The sequence below is a fragment of the Salmo salar genome, chromosome ssa18, assembly GCF_905237065.1.
Source record: "Salmo salar chromosome ssa18, Ssal_v3.1, whole genome shotgun sequence".
Taxonomy (NCBI): Eukaryota; Metazoa; Chordata; class Actinopteri; order Salmoniformes; family Salmonidae; genus Salmo; species Salmo salar.
Window position 1 is genome coordinate 42,182,736 of NC_059459.1, and position 16,144 is coordinate 42,198,879.

A 16,144-nucleotide genomic window follows, 5' to 3' on the forward strand; every position below is an offset into this window, starting at 1 on the left:
AGGGAGGGAGGAGAATAGAAGGAAGGAGAGAGGAGAGGAGGGTAGAAGAGGTTGGAGGGAGGAGAGGAGGATAGAAGAGGAGGGAGGGAGGAGAGGAGGATAGAAGAGGAGGAGGGAGGAGAGGAGGATAAAAGAGGAGGGAGGGAGGAGAGGAGGATAGGAGGAGGGAGGGAGGAGAGGAGGGTAGAAGAGGAGGGAGGAGAGGAGGATAGGAGGGAGGGAGGAGAGCAGGATAGAAGAGGAGGGAGGAGAGGAGGATAGAAGGAGGGAGAGAGGAGAGGAGAATAGAAGGAGGGAGGGAGGAGAAGAAGGTAGAAGAGGAGGGAGGAGAGGAGGATAGAAGAGGAGGGAGGGAGGAGAGGAGGATAGGAGGGAGGGAGGAGAGGAGGATAGGAGGGAGAGGAGAGGAGGATAGAAGGGGAGGGAGGGAGGAGAGGAGGATAAAAGAGGAGGGAGGGAGGGAGGAGAGGAGGGTAGAAGAGGAGGGAGGAGAGGAGAGGAGGATAGAATTAGGGAGGGAGGAGAGGAGGATAGAAGAGGAGGGAGGAGAGGAGGATAGAAGAGGAGGGAGGAGAGGAGGATAGAAGGAGGGAGAGAGGAGAGGAAAAGAGGAGGGAGGAGTAAGGAGGGAGGAGAGGAGGATAGAAGAGGAGGGAGGGAGGAGAGGAGGATAGGAGGGAGGGAGGAGAGGAGGATAGGAGGGAGGGAGGAGAGGAGGATAGAAGGAAGGAGAGAGAAGAGGAGGATAGAAGGAGGGAGGGAGGAGAGGAGGGTAGAAGAGGAGGGAGGGAGGAGAGGAGGGTAGAAGAGGAGGGAGGGAGGAGAGGAGGGTAGAAGAGGGGGGAGTCCTCTATCTTTTCTTCAACTCTGAAACAGTGACAGAGATATTCAGCCATGGTTAAGGTTAGGCATGAGGATAGCAGTGTGGTTAAGGTTAGGCATGAGGTTAGCAGTGTAGAGAGGTGGACAGATAGTGACTAGCCAGTCTGTCTGGGTAGAGAGGTGGACAGATAGTGACTAGCCAGTCTGTCTGGGTAGAGAGGTGGACAGATAGTGACTAGCCAGTCTGTCTGGGTAGAGAGGTGGACAGATAGTGACTAGCCAGTCTGTCTGGGTAGAGAGAAGGACAGATAGTGACTAGCCAGTCTGTCTGGGTAGAGAGGTAGATAGATAGTGACTAGCCAGTCTGTCTGGGTAGAGAGGTAGACAGATAGTGACTAGCCAGTCTGTCTGGGTAGAGCGGTGGACAGATAGTGACTAGCCAGTCTGTCTGGGTAGAGAGGTGGACAGATAGTGACTAGCCAGTCTGTCTGGGTAGAGAGGTGGACAGATAGTGACTAGCCAGTCTGTCTGGGTAGAGAGGTGGACAGATAGTGATGGATCTGATTCCTCTTCAGCATCCACATTATCTTTCCAGTGATGTCTATGGAACGCTGTACATTGAGATGAGCTTCTTCAATAACACAATAACCACTGTGATGTGTTCCTCTGAACATCCCCTTTAAAAAGTAGAAACCTATTCCCTATATTCCCTATGTTGTGCAGTACAACTGGCATCCTATTCCCTATATAGTGCAGTACAAATGGCATCCTATTCCCTGTGTAGTGCAGTACAACTGGCATCCTATTCCCTGTGTAGCGCAGTACAACTGACACCCTATTCCCTATGCAGCGCAGTACAACTGGCACCCTATTCCCTATGTAGTGCAGTACAACTGGCACCCTATTCCCTATGTAGTGCAGTACAACTGGCACCCTATTCCCTATGTAGTGCAGTACAACTGGCACCCTATTCCCTATGTAGTGCAGTACAACTGGCACCCTATTCCCTATGTAGTGCAGTACAACTGGCACCCTATTCCCTATGTAGTGCAGTACAACTGGCACCCTATTCCCTATGTAGTGCAGTACAACTGGTACCCTATTCCCTATGTAGTGCAGTACAACTGGTACCCTATTCCCTATGTAGTGCTGTACAACTGGCACCCTATTCTCTATAGAGTGATGTACAACTGGCACCCTATTCCCTATGTAGTGCAGTACAACTGGCACCCTATTCCCTATGTAGTGCAGTACAACTGGCACCCTATTCCCTATGTAGTGCAGTACAACTGGCACCCTATTCCCTATGTAGTGCAGTACAACAGGCACCCTATTCCCTATGTAGTGCAGTACAACTGGCACCCTATTCCCCATGTAGTGCAGTACAACGGGCACCCTATTCCCTATGTAGTGCAGTACAGCGGGCACCCTATTCCCTATGTAGTGCAGTACAACGGGTACCCTATTCCCTATGTAGTGCAGTACAACAGGTACCCTATTCACTATGTAGTGCAGTACAACTGGCACCCTATTCCCTATGTAGTGCAGTACAACTGGCACCCTATTCCCTATGTAGTGCAGTACAACTGGCACCCTATTCCCTATATAGTGAAGTACAACTGGCACCCTATTCCCTATGTAGTGCAGTACAACTGGCACCCTATTCCCTATGTAGTTCAGTACAACTGGCACCCTATTCCCTATGTAGTTCAGTACAACTGGCACCCTATTCCTTATGTAGTGCAGTACAACTGGTACCCTATTCCCTATGTAGTGCAGTACAACTGGTACCCCATTCCCTATGTAGTGCAGTACAACAGGCACCCTATTCCCTATATAGTGAAGTACAACTGGCACCCTATTCCCTATGTAGTGCAGTACAACAGGCACCATATTCCCTATGTAGTGCAGTACAACATGCACCCTATTCCCTATGTAGTGCAGTACAACATGCACCCTATTCCCTATGTAGTGCAGTACAACTGGCACCCTATTCCCTATGTAGTGCAGTACAACTGGCACCCTATTCCCTATATAGTGAAGTACAACTGGCACCCTATTCCCTATGTAGTGCAGTACAACTGGCACCCTATTCCCTATGTAGTGCAGTACAACATGCACCCTATTCCCCATGTAGTGCAGTACAACTGGCACCCTATTCCCTATATAGTGCAGTACAACGGGCACCCTATTCCCTATGTAGTGCAGTACAATGGGCACCCTATTCCCTATGTAGTGCAGTAGAATGGGCACCCTATTCCCTATGTAGTGCAGTACAATGGGCACACTATTCCCTATGTAGTGCAGTACAACTGGCACCCTATTCCCTATGTAGTGCAGTACAACTGGCACCCTATTCCCTATGTAGACCTTACAGCAGGCACCCTATTCTCTATGTAGTGCAGTACAACTGGCACCCTATTCCCTATGTAGACAGTACAGCAGGCACCCTATTCTCTATGTAGTGCAGTAATTTGCCCAGGGCCCATTTTAGACCAGCCACAGTCCTGCATGTAACATATATAACGTCAGAACAACATATTTAACAATGGGACTACGTAGACTGGAATTTATTCTGTGTGAGCAGTTGAACAGCTCAGCTTGGTGAATGTAGAACAGGACTCTAGTTAATAAGGACCAAGATAGGTTGAGGCTTCAAACTAAATCCATGTCTGTATAACAACAGACCCTTATGTTCTAATATTACATTAGCTAGTCTGGAGTGATCTAGTGTCATAGTGATCTAGTGATCTATTGATCTAGTGATCTAGTGTCCTAGTGTCCTAGTGTCCTAGTGTCTATTGATCTAGTGTCCTAGTGATCTATTGATCTAGTGTCCTATTGATCTAGTGTCCCAGTGATCTAGTGATCTAGTGTCCTATTGATCTAGTGTCCTATTGAGCTAGTGATCTAGTGTCCTAGTGATCTATTGATCTACTGTCCTCGTGATCTATTGATCTAGTGTCCTATTGATCTAGTGATCTAGTGTCCTAGTGATCTATTGATCTAGTGATCTATTGATCTAGTGATCTATTGATCTAGTTATCTATTGATCTAGTGTCCTATTGTCCTAGTGATCTAGTGTCCTAGTGATCTAGTGTCCTATTGATCTAGTGTCCTATTGATCTAGTGTCCTATTGAGCTAGTGATCTAGTGTCCTGGTGATCTGTTGATCTACTGTCCTCGTGATCTATTGATCTATTGTCCTATTGATCTAGTGATCTAGTGATCTATTGATCTAGTGATCTATTGATCTAGTGTCCTAGTGGCCTATTGATCTAGTGTCCTATTGATCTAGTGTCCTATTGATCTATTGATCTAGTGTCCTAGTGATCTAGTGTCCTATTGATCTAGTGTCCTATTGATCTAGTGATCTAGTGTCCTATTGATCTAGTGTCCTATTGATCTAGTGATCTATTGATCTAGTGTCCAATTGATCTAGTGATCTAGTGTCCTAGTGATCTAGTGTCCTAGTGATCTAGTGTCCTATTGATCTAGTGTCCTATTGATCTAGTGTCCTATTTATCTAGTGTCCTAGTGATCTAGTGATCTAGTGTCCTATTAATCTAGTGATCTATTGATCTAGTGTCCTAGTGATCTAGTGTCCTATTGATCTAGTGATCTAGTGTCCTATTGATCTAGTTTCCTATTGATCTAGTGTCCTATTGATCTATTGATCTATTGATCTAGTGTCCTAGTGATCTATTGATCTAGTGTCCTATTGATCTAGTGTCCTATTGATCTATTGATCTAGTGATCTAGTGTCCTAGTGATCTATTGATCTAGTGTCCTATTGATCTAGTGTCCTATTTATCTAGTGTCCTATTTATCTAGTGTCCTAGTGATCTAGTGATCTAGTGTCCTATTAATCTAGTGTCCTAGTGATCTAGTGTCCTATTGATCTAGTGATCTAGTGTCCTATTGATCTAGTTTCCTATTGATCTAGTGATCTAGTGTCCTAGTGATCTAGTGTCCTATTGATCTAGTGTCCTATTGATCTAGTGTCCTAGTGATCTATTGATCTAGTGTCCTATTGATCTAGTGTCCTATTGATCTAGTGATCTAGTGTCCTATTGATCTAGTGTCCTATTGATCTAGTGTCCTATTGATCTAGTGATCTAGTGTCCTATTGATCTAGTGTCCTAGTGATCTAGTGTCCTATTGATCTAGTGTCCTAGTGATCTAGTGTCCTATTGATCTATTGATCTAGTGATCTATTGATCTAGTGTCCTATTGATCTAGTCTCCTATTGATCTAGTGTCCTATTGATATATTGATATATTGCCAAAACATTGATGTATACCTAATCATTTATAAAAGCTTTTCTAATTAAAATGTTATTTTGTATTTTTAAATCAATATAATACGATGATATAACATTCATGACAGGTCAGATTAACCGCTACACTGTTGTTGAAGCAGCAGTTCTACGTTTCCAAGGCAACCAGGACTATATATATATCCAACCCACATGGTACAGCTGGTGAATGTTAAGTGGTGTGTGTGTGTGTGTAGCACAGAGCCTAAAGGTAAGGAGCTCTAGAATAATGAGGAGTGACTACTCACACTGCACAAGCCACAACATCAAATCAGTTCGTTAATCCAAATCAACTGTTAAAGGTAATCACACCCCCCAAAAATAAAGGGGAGACAATCTCTAAGACACGGAATGTCATTTCAAATTGACGCTTACTGACGAGACAAACCCACTGAGCAAGGCGTGCTCTTTAGTCCCTCTCTTCCATGTCAGAGTGCTTTACCTTAAATAGTCAATTCATTTACACACGTCTTCATTTCTTAGATTGACTTTAACTCACAGCTTTTCAGATTCACTCTGCACCTCCTCCTTAGCTTCTGGCATCCTTACATGTACAGATAATGATACTACAGTATTGGTCTAACAGGAGTCACAGATAATGATAATACAGTATTGGACTAACAGCAGTCACAGATAATGATACTACAGTATTGGTCTAACAGCAGTCACAGATAATGATACTACAGTATTGGACTAACAGGAGTCACAGATAATGATAATACAGTATTGGACTAACAGGAGTCACAGATAATGATAATACAGTATTGGTCTAACAGGAGTCACAGATAATGATACTACAGTATTGGTCTAACAGGAGTCACAGATAATGATACTACAGTATTGGTCTAACAGGAGTCACAGATAATGATAATACAGTATTGGACTAACAGCAGTCACAGATAATGATACTACAGTATTGGTCTAACAGCAGTCACAGATAATGATAATACAGTATTGGTCTAACAGGAGTCACAGATAATGATACTACAGTATTGGCCTAACAGGAGTCACAGATAATGATACTACAGTATTGGACTAACAGGAGTCACAGATAATGATAATACAGTATTGGTCTAACAGGAGTCACAGATAATGATAATACAGTATTGGTCTAACAGGAGTCACAGATAATGATACTACAGTATTGGTCTAACAGCAGTCACAGATAATGATACTACAGTATTGGTCTAACAGGAGTCACAGATAATGATACTACAGTTTTGGTCTAACAGGAGTCACAGATAATGATACTACAGTTTTGGTCTAACAGCAGTCACAGATAATGATACTACAGTATTTGGCCTAACAGGAGTCACAGATAATGATACTACAGTTTTGGTCTAACAGGCGTCACAGATAACGATACTACAGTATTGGTCTAACAGGAGTCACAGATAATGATACTACAGTATTGGTCTAACAGCAGTCACAGATAATGATACTATAGTATTGGTCTAACAGGAGTCACAGCCAGTGGAGGGAATGGGATGAAAATCTCAGCTCTGTTATGGCATTGTAGAAGTGTGTTATATACAGTGTTAAAGCATTATTCACCACAGGACAGCGGTTTCCCTGATGAAAACATACCTGAGCTCCTTGGGATCGAAGACCAGTTTGACGTCGTTCACGATTGTGGGGACGTATTTCAGCGCTGCACCCTGGACAAAACAAAACGATAATGATTATCCCTGATCTTAAAGGTTTGAATATTAGATGACCAACTGTGTAACCACCCTGGCCCTCACTAGAATGTTGAAAATGTTAGCTAGAACATCACAATACTTTGTATGACTGGATGTGTCGTTATGCTTCTCTAGAGTCATTAGGCTTGTCTAGAGTCATTAGGCTTGTCTAGAGTCATTAGGCTTGTCTAGAGTCATTATGCTTGTCTAGTGTCATTAGTCATTATGATTGTCTAGAGTCATTAGTCATTATGCTTGTCTAGAGTCATTAGGCTTGTCTAGTCATTATGCTTGTCTAGAGTCATTAGTCAGTATGCTTGTCTAGAGTCATTAGGCTTGTCTAGAGTCATTGTGCTTGTCTACAGTCATTGTGCTTGTCTAATTAGGCTTGTCTAGAGTCATTGTGCTTGTCTAGAGTCCTTGTGCTTGTCCAGAGTCATTGTGCTTGTCCAGAGTCATTGTGCTTGTCCAGAGTCATCGTGCTTGTCTAGAGTCATCAGGCTTGTCTAGAGTCATTGTGCTTGTCTAATTAGGCTTGTCTAGAGTCATTGTGCTTGTCTAGAGTCATCGTGCTTGTCTAGAGTCATCGTGCTTGTCTAGAGTCATCAGGCTTGTCTAGAGTCATTGTGCTTGTCTAATTAGGCTTGTCTAGAGTCATTGTGCTTGTCTAGAGTCATTGTGCTTGTCTAGAGTCATTGTGCTTGTCCAGAGTCATTGTGCTTGTCCAGAGTCATTGTGCTTGTCCAGAGTCATTGTGCTTGTCCAGAGTCATTGTGCTTGTCCAGAGTCATTGGGCTTGTCCAGAGTCATTGGGCTTGTCCAGAGTCATTGGGCTTGTCTAGAGTCATTGGGCTTGTCTAGAGTCATCAGGCTTGTCTAGAGTCATCGTGCTTGTCTAGAGTCATTAGGCTTGTGTAGAGGCATTAGGCTTGTCTAGAGTCATTAGGCTTGTCTAGAGTCATTAGTCATTGTGCTTGTCTAGAGTCATTAGGCTTGTCTAGAGTCATTAGGCTTGTCTAGAGGCATTAGGCTTGTCAAGAGTCATTAGGCTTGTCAAGAGTCATTAGGCTTGTCTAGAGTCATTAGTCATTATGCTTGTCTAGAGTCATTAGTCAGTATGCTTGTCTAGAGTCATTGGGCTTGTCTAGAGTCATTAGGCTTGTCTAGAGTCATTAGGCTTGTCTAGAGTCATTGTGCTTGTCTAATTAGGCTTGTCTAGAGTCATTGTGCTTGTCCAGAGTCATTGTGCTTGTCCAGAGTCATTGTGCTTGTCCAGAGTCATTGTGCTTGTCCAGAGTCATTGTGCTTGTCCAGAGTCATTGTGCTTGTCCAGAGTCATTAGGCTTGTCTAGAGTCATTAGGCTTGTCTAGAGTCATCAGGCTTGTCTAGAGTCATTGTGCTTGTCTAGAGTCATTAGCCTTGTCTAGAGTCATTAGTCATTGTGCTTGTCTAGAGTCATTAGGCTTGTCTAGAGTCATTAGGCTTGTCTAGAGTCAGTATGCTTGTCTAGAGTCAGTATGCTTGTCTAATTAGGCTTGTCTAGAGTAATTTTGCTTGTCTAGAGTCATTGTGCTTGTCTAGAGTCATTGTGCTTGTCCAGAGTCATTGTGCTTGTCCAGAGTCATTGTGCTTGTCCAGAGTCATTGTGCTTGTCCAGAGTCATTAGGCTTGTCCAGAGTCATTAGGCTTGTCCAGAGTCATTAGGCTTGTCCAGAGTCATTAGGCTTGTCCAGAGTCATCAGGCTTGTCTAGAGTCATTAGCCTTGTCTAGAGTCATTAGCCTTGTCTAGAGTCATTAGGCTTGTCTAGAGTCATTAGTCATTGTGCTTGTCTAGAGTCATTAGGCTTGTCTAGAGTCATTAGGCTTGTCTAGAGTCATTAGGCTTGTCTAGAGTCAGTATGCTTGTCTAGAGTCAGTATGCTTGTCTAGAGTCATTATGCTTGTCTAAAGTAATTATGCTTGTCTAGAGTCATTAGTCATTATGCTTGTCTAGAGTCATTATGCTTGTCTAGAGTCATTAGGCTTGTCTAGAGTCATTAGGCTTGTCTAGAGTCATTAGTCATTATGCTTGTCGAGAGTCATTAGTCATTATGCTTGTCTAGAGTCATTAGTCATTATGCTTGTCTAGAGTCATTAGTCATTATGCTTGTCTAGAGTCATTAGGCTTGTCTAGAGTCAGTATGCTTGTCTAGAGTCATTCGTTAGTATGCTTGTCTAGAGTCATTAGTCATTAGGCTTGTCTAGAGTCAGTAGGCTTGTCTAGAGTCAGTAGGCTTGTCTAGAGTCAGTAGGCTTGTCTAGAGTCAGTAGGCTTGTCTAGAGTCAGTATGCTTGTCTAGAGTCAGTATGCTTGTCTAGAGTCAGTATGCTTGTCTAGAGTCATTAGTCATTATGCTTGTCTAGAGTCAGTATGCTTGTCTAGAGTCAGTATGGTTGTCTAGAGTCAGTATGGTTGTCTAGAGTCAGTATGCTTGTCTAGAGTCAGTATGCTTGTCTAGAGTCATTAGTCATTAGGCTTGTCTAGTCAGTATGCTTGTCTAGAGTCAGTATGCTTGTCTAGAGTCAGTATGCTTGTCTAGAGTCAGTATGCTTGTCTAGAGTCATTAGTCATTAGGCTTGTCTGGAGTCATTAGGCTTGTCTAGAGTCAGTAGGCTTGTCTAGAGTCAGTAGGCTTGTCTAGAGTCAGTATGCTTGTCTAGAGTCAGTATGCTTGTCTAGAGTCATTAGTCATTATGCTTGTCTGGAGTCATTAGTCATTAGGCTTGTCTAGAGTCAGTAGGCTTGTCTAGAGTCAGTATGGTTGTCTAGAGTCAGTATGGTTGTCTAGAGTCATTAGTCATTAGGCTTGTCTAGAGTCAGTAGGCTTGTCTAGAGTCAGTATGGTTGTCTAGAGTCAGTATGCTTGTCTAGAGTCATTAGTCATTAGGCTTGTCTAGAGTCATTATGCTTGTCTAGAGTCATTATGCTTGTCTAGAGTCAGTATGCTTGTCTAGAGTCAGTATGCTTGTCTAGAGTCAGTATGCTTGTCTAGAGTCATTATGCTTGTCTAGAGTCATTATGCTTGTCTAGAGTCAGTATGCTTGTCTAGAGTCATTATGCTTGTCTAGAGTCATTATGCTTGTCTAGAGTCATTAGGCTTGTCTAGAGTCATTAGGCTTGTCATTAGTCATTAGTTGTCTGGGCTTGATTAGCAGGAAGGGATCCAGGCTAAGGGATGATCTGTTTATACAGGTAGTCATCTGTAAATCCATCCATTTATTTCCCTATTTACCACATGGTAAATACATCTGTCATTATTTATAGGCCACTAGAAACCTAAACATGTCAGTGATCTGGACAGCTGCCAGGGTCCTGACAACTAAACCACTAAACGTCCATGTTGTAAAATAAGAACAATGACCTCCATCAGTAATGTTGTTCAGGGAGGAGCTGTGATTTCCCTGTTTTCTCCTATCAGGGTGGTTTTAATAACCAGGCAGTTCTGAGCCTTTCTTCCTAGTGTCCTGGCTGCATTGGAAATGGCACCTGATTCCCTATATAGTACACATCCTTTGACAGGGAATAGGGTGTCATTTGAGCCTCAGATGATTTTCCTGTTTTCACTACTTTGTTGACAACTAGTTAAACAACCAATCAGAGAGAGACCTGAGCAGAGCAGGAACGTTGGATTTCAAACAGCCAATCAGACAGAAACAGAGACCAGAGCAGGAACGTTGGATTTCAAACAGCCAATCAGACAGAAACAGAGACCAGAGCAGGAACGTTGGATTTCAAACAGCCAATCAGACAGAAACAGAGACCAGAGCAGGGACGTTGGATTTCAAAGACACTGGCTGTGTCCCATAGCGCTATACTTTTGACCAGGGCCCATAAGGAAACAGGAAATAATGTACCATTGGGGACATAGTCACTGTTGAAGGGGATTAACTGTCTCCTACATGGAAACCCTCTATTCTGATTAACAAACCCTCTATAAGGAGCACTTCTAACGGTGCAACAATTCAACTCTGTTACAAGACTTCCAAAAGGCCTAGTTAAAGGAACGAGGGAGGGAAAGAGGGAGGGAGGCAATCAGAACATACCTTGAGGAGGAGCTAAAGAGGAGGAATGCAGAGATGTCCCGGGACACAGAACAGGCCAGGTCAGAGAGATGTCCCAGGACACAGAACAGATCAGAGAGAGAGAGATGTCCCAGGACACAGAACAGGCCAGATCAGAGAGAGAGAGATGCCCCAGGACACAGGTCAGGTCAGAGAGAGAGAGAAAGAGGGGAGAGAGAGAGAGAGAGAGAGAGAGACAGAGAGAGAGAGAGAGAGAGAGAGACAGAGAGAGAGAGAGAGAGAGAGAGAGAGAGAGATGCCCCAGGACACAGAACAGGTCAGATCAGAGAGAGATGGCCCAGGACACAGAACAGACCAGGTCAGAGAGAGAGATGTCCCAGGACACAGAACAGACCAGGTCAGAGAGAGAGAGAGAGGTCCCAGGACACAGAACAGACCAGGTCAGAGAGAGAGAGAGAGAGAGAGAGAGAGAGAGAGAGAGATGTCCCAGGACACAGAACAGACCAGGTCAGAGAGAGAGAGATGCCCCAGGACACAGGTCAGGTCAGAGAGAGAGAGACAGAGAGAAAGAGGGGGAGAGAGAGAGAGAGAGAGAGAGAGACAGAGAGAGAGAGAGAGAGAGAGAGAGAGAGAGAGAGAGATGCCCCAGGACACAGAACAGGTCAGATCAGAGAGAGATGGCCCAGGACACAGAACAGACCAGGTCAGAGAGAGAGATGTCCCAAGACACAGAACAAACCAGGTCAGAGAGAGAGAGAGAGGTCCCAGGACACAGAACAGGTCATATCAGAGAGAGATGGCCCAGGACACAGAACAGACCAGGTCAGAGAGAGAGATGTCCCAGGACACAGAACAGACCAGGTCAGAGAGAGAGATGTCCCAGGACACAGAACAGACCAGGTCAGAGAGAGAGATGTCCCAGGACACAGAACAGACCAGGTCAGAGAGAGAGAGAGAGAGAGATGTCCCAGGACACAGAACAGACCAGGTCAGAGAGAGAGAGAGAGAGGTCCCAGGACACAGAACAGACCAGGTCAGAGAGAGAGAGAGATGCCCCAGGACACAGAACAGACCAGGTCAGAGAGAGAGAGAGAGATGTCCCAGGACACAGAACAGAAGGAGAGAGGGAGGGAGGGAGGGAGGGAGGGAGGGAGAGGGAGGGAGGGAGGGAGGGAGGGAGAGAGAGAGGGAGGGAGAGGGAGAGGGAGAGAGAGAGAGAGAGAGAGAGAGAGAGAGAGAGAGAGAGAGAGAGAGAGAGAGAGATGCCCCAGGACACAGAACAGACCAGGTCAGAGAGAGAACACAGACAGAGACAACAGTTGCAGAAGAAATACATATGAACACAGAGGGAAGGGAGGCACATGGAGAGATCTATTCAGGAAGACAATGAATAAAGAGGGGAACAACACACAGCCAACAATAACAGATACACTACCAGTCAAAAGTTTGGACACACCTACTCATTCCAGGGTTTTTCTTTATTTGTACTACTTTCTACATTGTAGAATAACAGTAAAGACATCACAACTATGAAATAACACATATGGAATCATGTAGTAACCAAAAAAAAGTGTTAAACAAATTCAAATATATTTCAGATTCTTCAAACAGAAACCCTTTGCCTTGACAGCTTTGCACACTCTTGGCATTCTCTCAACCAGCTTCATGAGGTAGTCACCTGGAATGCATTTCAATTAACAGGTGTGCCTTCTTAAAAGTTAATTTATGGAATTTCTTTCCTTCTTAATGCATTTGAGCCAATCAGTTGTGTTGTGACAAGGTAGGGGTAGTATACAGAATACAGCCCTATTTGGTAAAAGACCAAGTCCATATTATGGCAAGAACAGTTCAAATAAGCAAAGAGAAATGCCAGTCCATAGCTACTTTAAATTTCAAGAACTTTGAAAGTTTCTTCAAATGCAGTAGCAAAAACCATCAATCGCTATGATGAACCTGGCTCTCATGAGGACCGCCACAGGAGTGGAAGACCCAGAGATACCTCTGCTGCAGAGGATAAGTTCATTAGAGTTACCAGCCTCAGATTGCAGCCCAAACAAATGCTTCACAGAGTTCAAGTAACAGACACATCAACATCAACTGTTCAGAGGAGACTGCGTGAATCAGGCCTTCATGGCTGAATTGCTGCTAAGAAACCACTACTAAAGGACACCAATATGAAGAAGAGACTTGCTTGGGCGAAGAAACACGAGCAATGGACAGACTGGTGGAAATCTGTCCTTTGGTCTGATGAGTCCAAATTTGAGATTATTGGTTCCAAACAACGTGTCTTTGTGAGATGCAGAGTAGGTGAATGGATGATCTCTGCATGTGTGGTTTCCACCATGAAGCATGGAGGAGGAGGTCTGATGGTGCTTTGCTGGTGACACGGTCTGTGATTTGTTTAGAATTCAAGGCACACTTAACCAGCATGGCTACCACAGCATTCTGCAGCGATATGCTATCCCATCTGGTTTGGGCTATCATTTGTTTTTTCAACAGGACAATGACCCAAAACACACCTCCAGGCTGTGTACGGTCGACTTGACCAAGGAGAGTGATGGAGTGCTGCATCAGATGACCTGGCCTCCACAATCACCCGACCTCAACCCAATTGAGATGGTTGAGGATGAGTTGGATCGCAGAGTGAAGGAAAAGCAGCCAACAAGTGCTCAGCATATGTGGGAACTCTTTCAAGACTGTTGTAAAAGCATTCCAGGTGAAGCTGGTTGAGAGGATGCCAAGTGTGTGCAAAGCTGGCATCAAGGCAAAGAGTGGCTACTTTGAAGAATCTAAAATCTAAAATATTTTGTTTAACACTTTTTAGTTACTACATAATTCCATATGTGTTATTTCATGATCATCACTATTATTCTACAATATAGAACAGTAAAAATAAAGAAAAACCCTTAAATGAGTAGGTATGTTGAAACTGAAAGTACTGTATATTGTCCTTTACCCATAGGGGAGCAAGATACATCTGGACACATAGTGGACATGGGATGGGAACTAGAGACAAAATACATAGAATAGCATGGAAACAAAAGGCATCACTCTGAAGCAGAGACAGACTATATGAATGATGTCCTACCTTCACCATGCCTGTGTTCTCTGAGTTGATGTTCATCATGTCATTGAAGGAAGTGAAGAGATTCCTCAAGGAGTCCATGAAGTCTGCTTCTCCTTTGTTCTCATACAGTCTGGGGAGAAGAGAGATGGAGGGAGGGAGGGAGGAGAGAAGAGAGGGAGGGAGGAGAGGAGAGAGGGAGGAGAGAGAGAGAGAGAGAGAGAGAGGGAGGGGGGGAGAAAAGAGATGGAGGGAAGAGGGATAGGAGGAGAGAGAGGTGGTAGGAGAGAATGAGGAAGAGAGCAGGAGAGAGAGGAGAGGAGTGGAGGGAGGGAGGGATAGAGGGATGAGGGAGGGAGGGAGGGAGGGAGGGAGGGAGGGAGGGAGGGAGGGAGGGAGGGAGGGAGGGAGGGAGGGAGGGAGGGAGGGAGGGAGAGAAAAGAGATGGAGGGAGAGGGATAGGAGGAGAGAGGGGTGATAGGAGAGAATGAGGAAGAGAGCGGGAGAGAGAGGAGAGGAGGAATTAAAAGAGATCTTTCATGAAGTCCCTCCACACACAATCAGAGACCTGCTGTTAGCTCACACAGAGATGTAAACAGGCCCCTGTAGCCGTATGCCAGTTGGCCACTTCTCTGTCATTGTTATATCACTGTTCCCTACCCATCAAACCAGGGCCCACTGACTGCAGGCTCTGCATGGGTTCTCCATGTAAATACCAAACAAGATGAAAATACATTGATCATTGCTGATCATCATTATCATCTAAAACAAACAGGCTACACCCCCTCCAGCCTGCCTGCTTCCAGCGCCAAAAGTAGGGAAAATAACGGCAGGTTCTGGCATACCAAAAGAGATGCCTATTAATCTGGACTACATTACGTAGGGGGAAGAACAGTTAATTTACTGTGATTATTTTGACACAATGTGGTCGCTAGGTACAAGGCTTCGTAACTGTTTTATGATGAAGGAATAAGACCAGAGGAGGTGTGGTATATGGCCATTATACCACGGCTAAGGGCTGTTCTTACCCACGACGCAAAGCGGAGGGCCTGGATACAGCCCTTAGTCGTGGTATACTGGACATATACCACAAACCCCCGAGCTGCCTTATTGCTGTTAGAAACTGGTTACCAAGGTGATTAGAGAGGTACAAAGTGGTCATTCCAGTGGTATATGGTCTGATATACCACGGCTTTCAGCAAATCAGCAATCAGGGCTTGAACCACCCAGTTTATAATAGTCTGAGTGCATTCGGAAAGTATTCAGACCTCTTGACTTTGTCCAGCCTTATTTTAAAATGGATTGAATTGTTTTTAACCCCTCATCAATCTACAAGCAGTAGCCCATAATGAAAAAGCAGAAATGTAGTATTTTTTATTTTGGCAAATTCATGAAGAAAAAAACAAATATCAAATTTACATAAGTATTCAGACCCTTTACTCAGTACTTTGTTGAAGCACCTTTGGCAGCGATTACAGCCTTCTTGGGTATGACGCTACAAGCTTGGCACACCTGTATTTGGGGAGTTTCTACCATTCTTCTCTGCAGATCCTCTCAAGCTCTGTCAGGTTGGATGGGGAGCGTCTCTGCACAGCTATTTTCAGGTCTCTCCAGAGATGTTCGATCGAGTTCAAGTCCGGGCTCTGGCTGGGCCACTCAAGGACATTCAGAGACTTGCCCCGAAGTGAATCCTGTGTTGTCTTGGCTGTGTGCTTAAGCCCGTTGTCCTGTTTCAAGGTGAACCTTCAAGGTGAACCTAGACCTGGGACACCAGGTGGGTGATTTTAATGACCAGGGCCTGAGTTAGACCTGGGACCCCAGGTAGGGGCAACTAATTATCAAGTAGAACAGGAAACCAGTAGTAATCAGGACCTGCTAGAGTAATATTTGAAAACCCCTGGTCTAAGGCTTTCATAGTGTGTTGTTGTCCATCTCTCACCCACCAGTTCCATTTGATTTGTATGGAGGACTGTAACCCTTGGACTGTAACCCTTTGTATGGAGGCAGAATCTGGAATGTAAACCTTTGTAGGGAGGCAGAATCTGGACTGTAACCCTTTGTATTGTAATGAAGTGGCCCTTTCTGGGTATAGATTGTGGCTTCCCCCACTCTCTCCTACACCCAGATTATTTTATCTCAGGCCATACATTTCTGGTGGAGACTCTCTCCCCCTGGCCATGCAGAAAGAGAGACA

The 16,144-nt window shown here is 44.5% G+C and overlaps 1 protein-coding gene across 10 annotated transcripts in view; it reads right to left on the bottom strand.

Moving 5' to 3' along the window:
• LOC106613940 (dedicator of cytokinesis protein 1) overlaps window positions 1-16,144 on the bottom strand; it is a 729,054-nt gene that overhangs the window by 531,955 nt on the left and 180,955 nt on the right. For 6 of the 10 annotated variants that reach the window (XM_045701154.1, XM_045701150.1, XM_045701147.1 and 3 more), the window contains exons 23-25: window positions 13,975-14,083; window positions 10,908-10,919; window positions 6,728-6,798 (exon numbers count right to left, since the gene is read on the bottom strand). In XM_045701154.1, the coding sequence (XP_045557110.1) occupies window positions 6,728-6,798; window positions 10,908-10,919; window positions 13,975-14,083 (192 nt within the window). The remainder of the gene's footprint in view (window positions 1-6,727; window positions 6,799-10,907; window positions 10,920-13,974; window positions 14,084-16,144) is intronic. The other 4 variants (XM_045701156.1, XM_045701151.1, XM_045701155.1 and 1 more) reach the window with 1 other exon arrangement.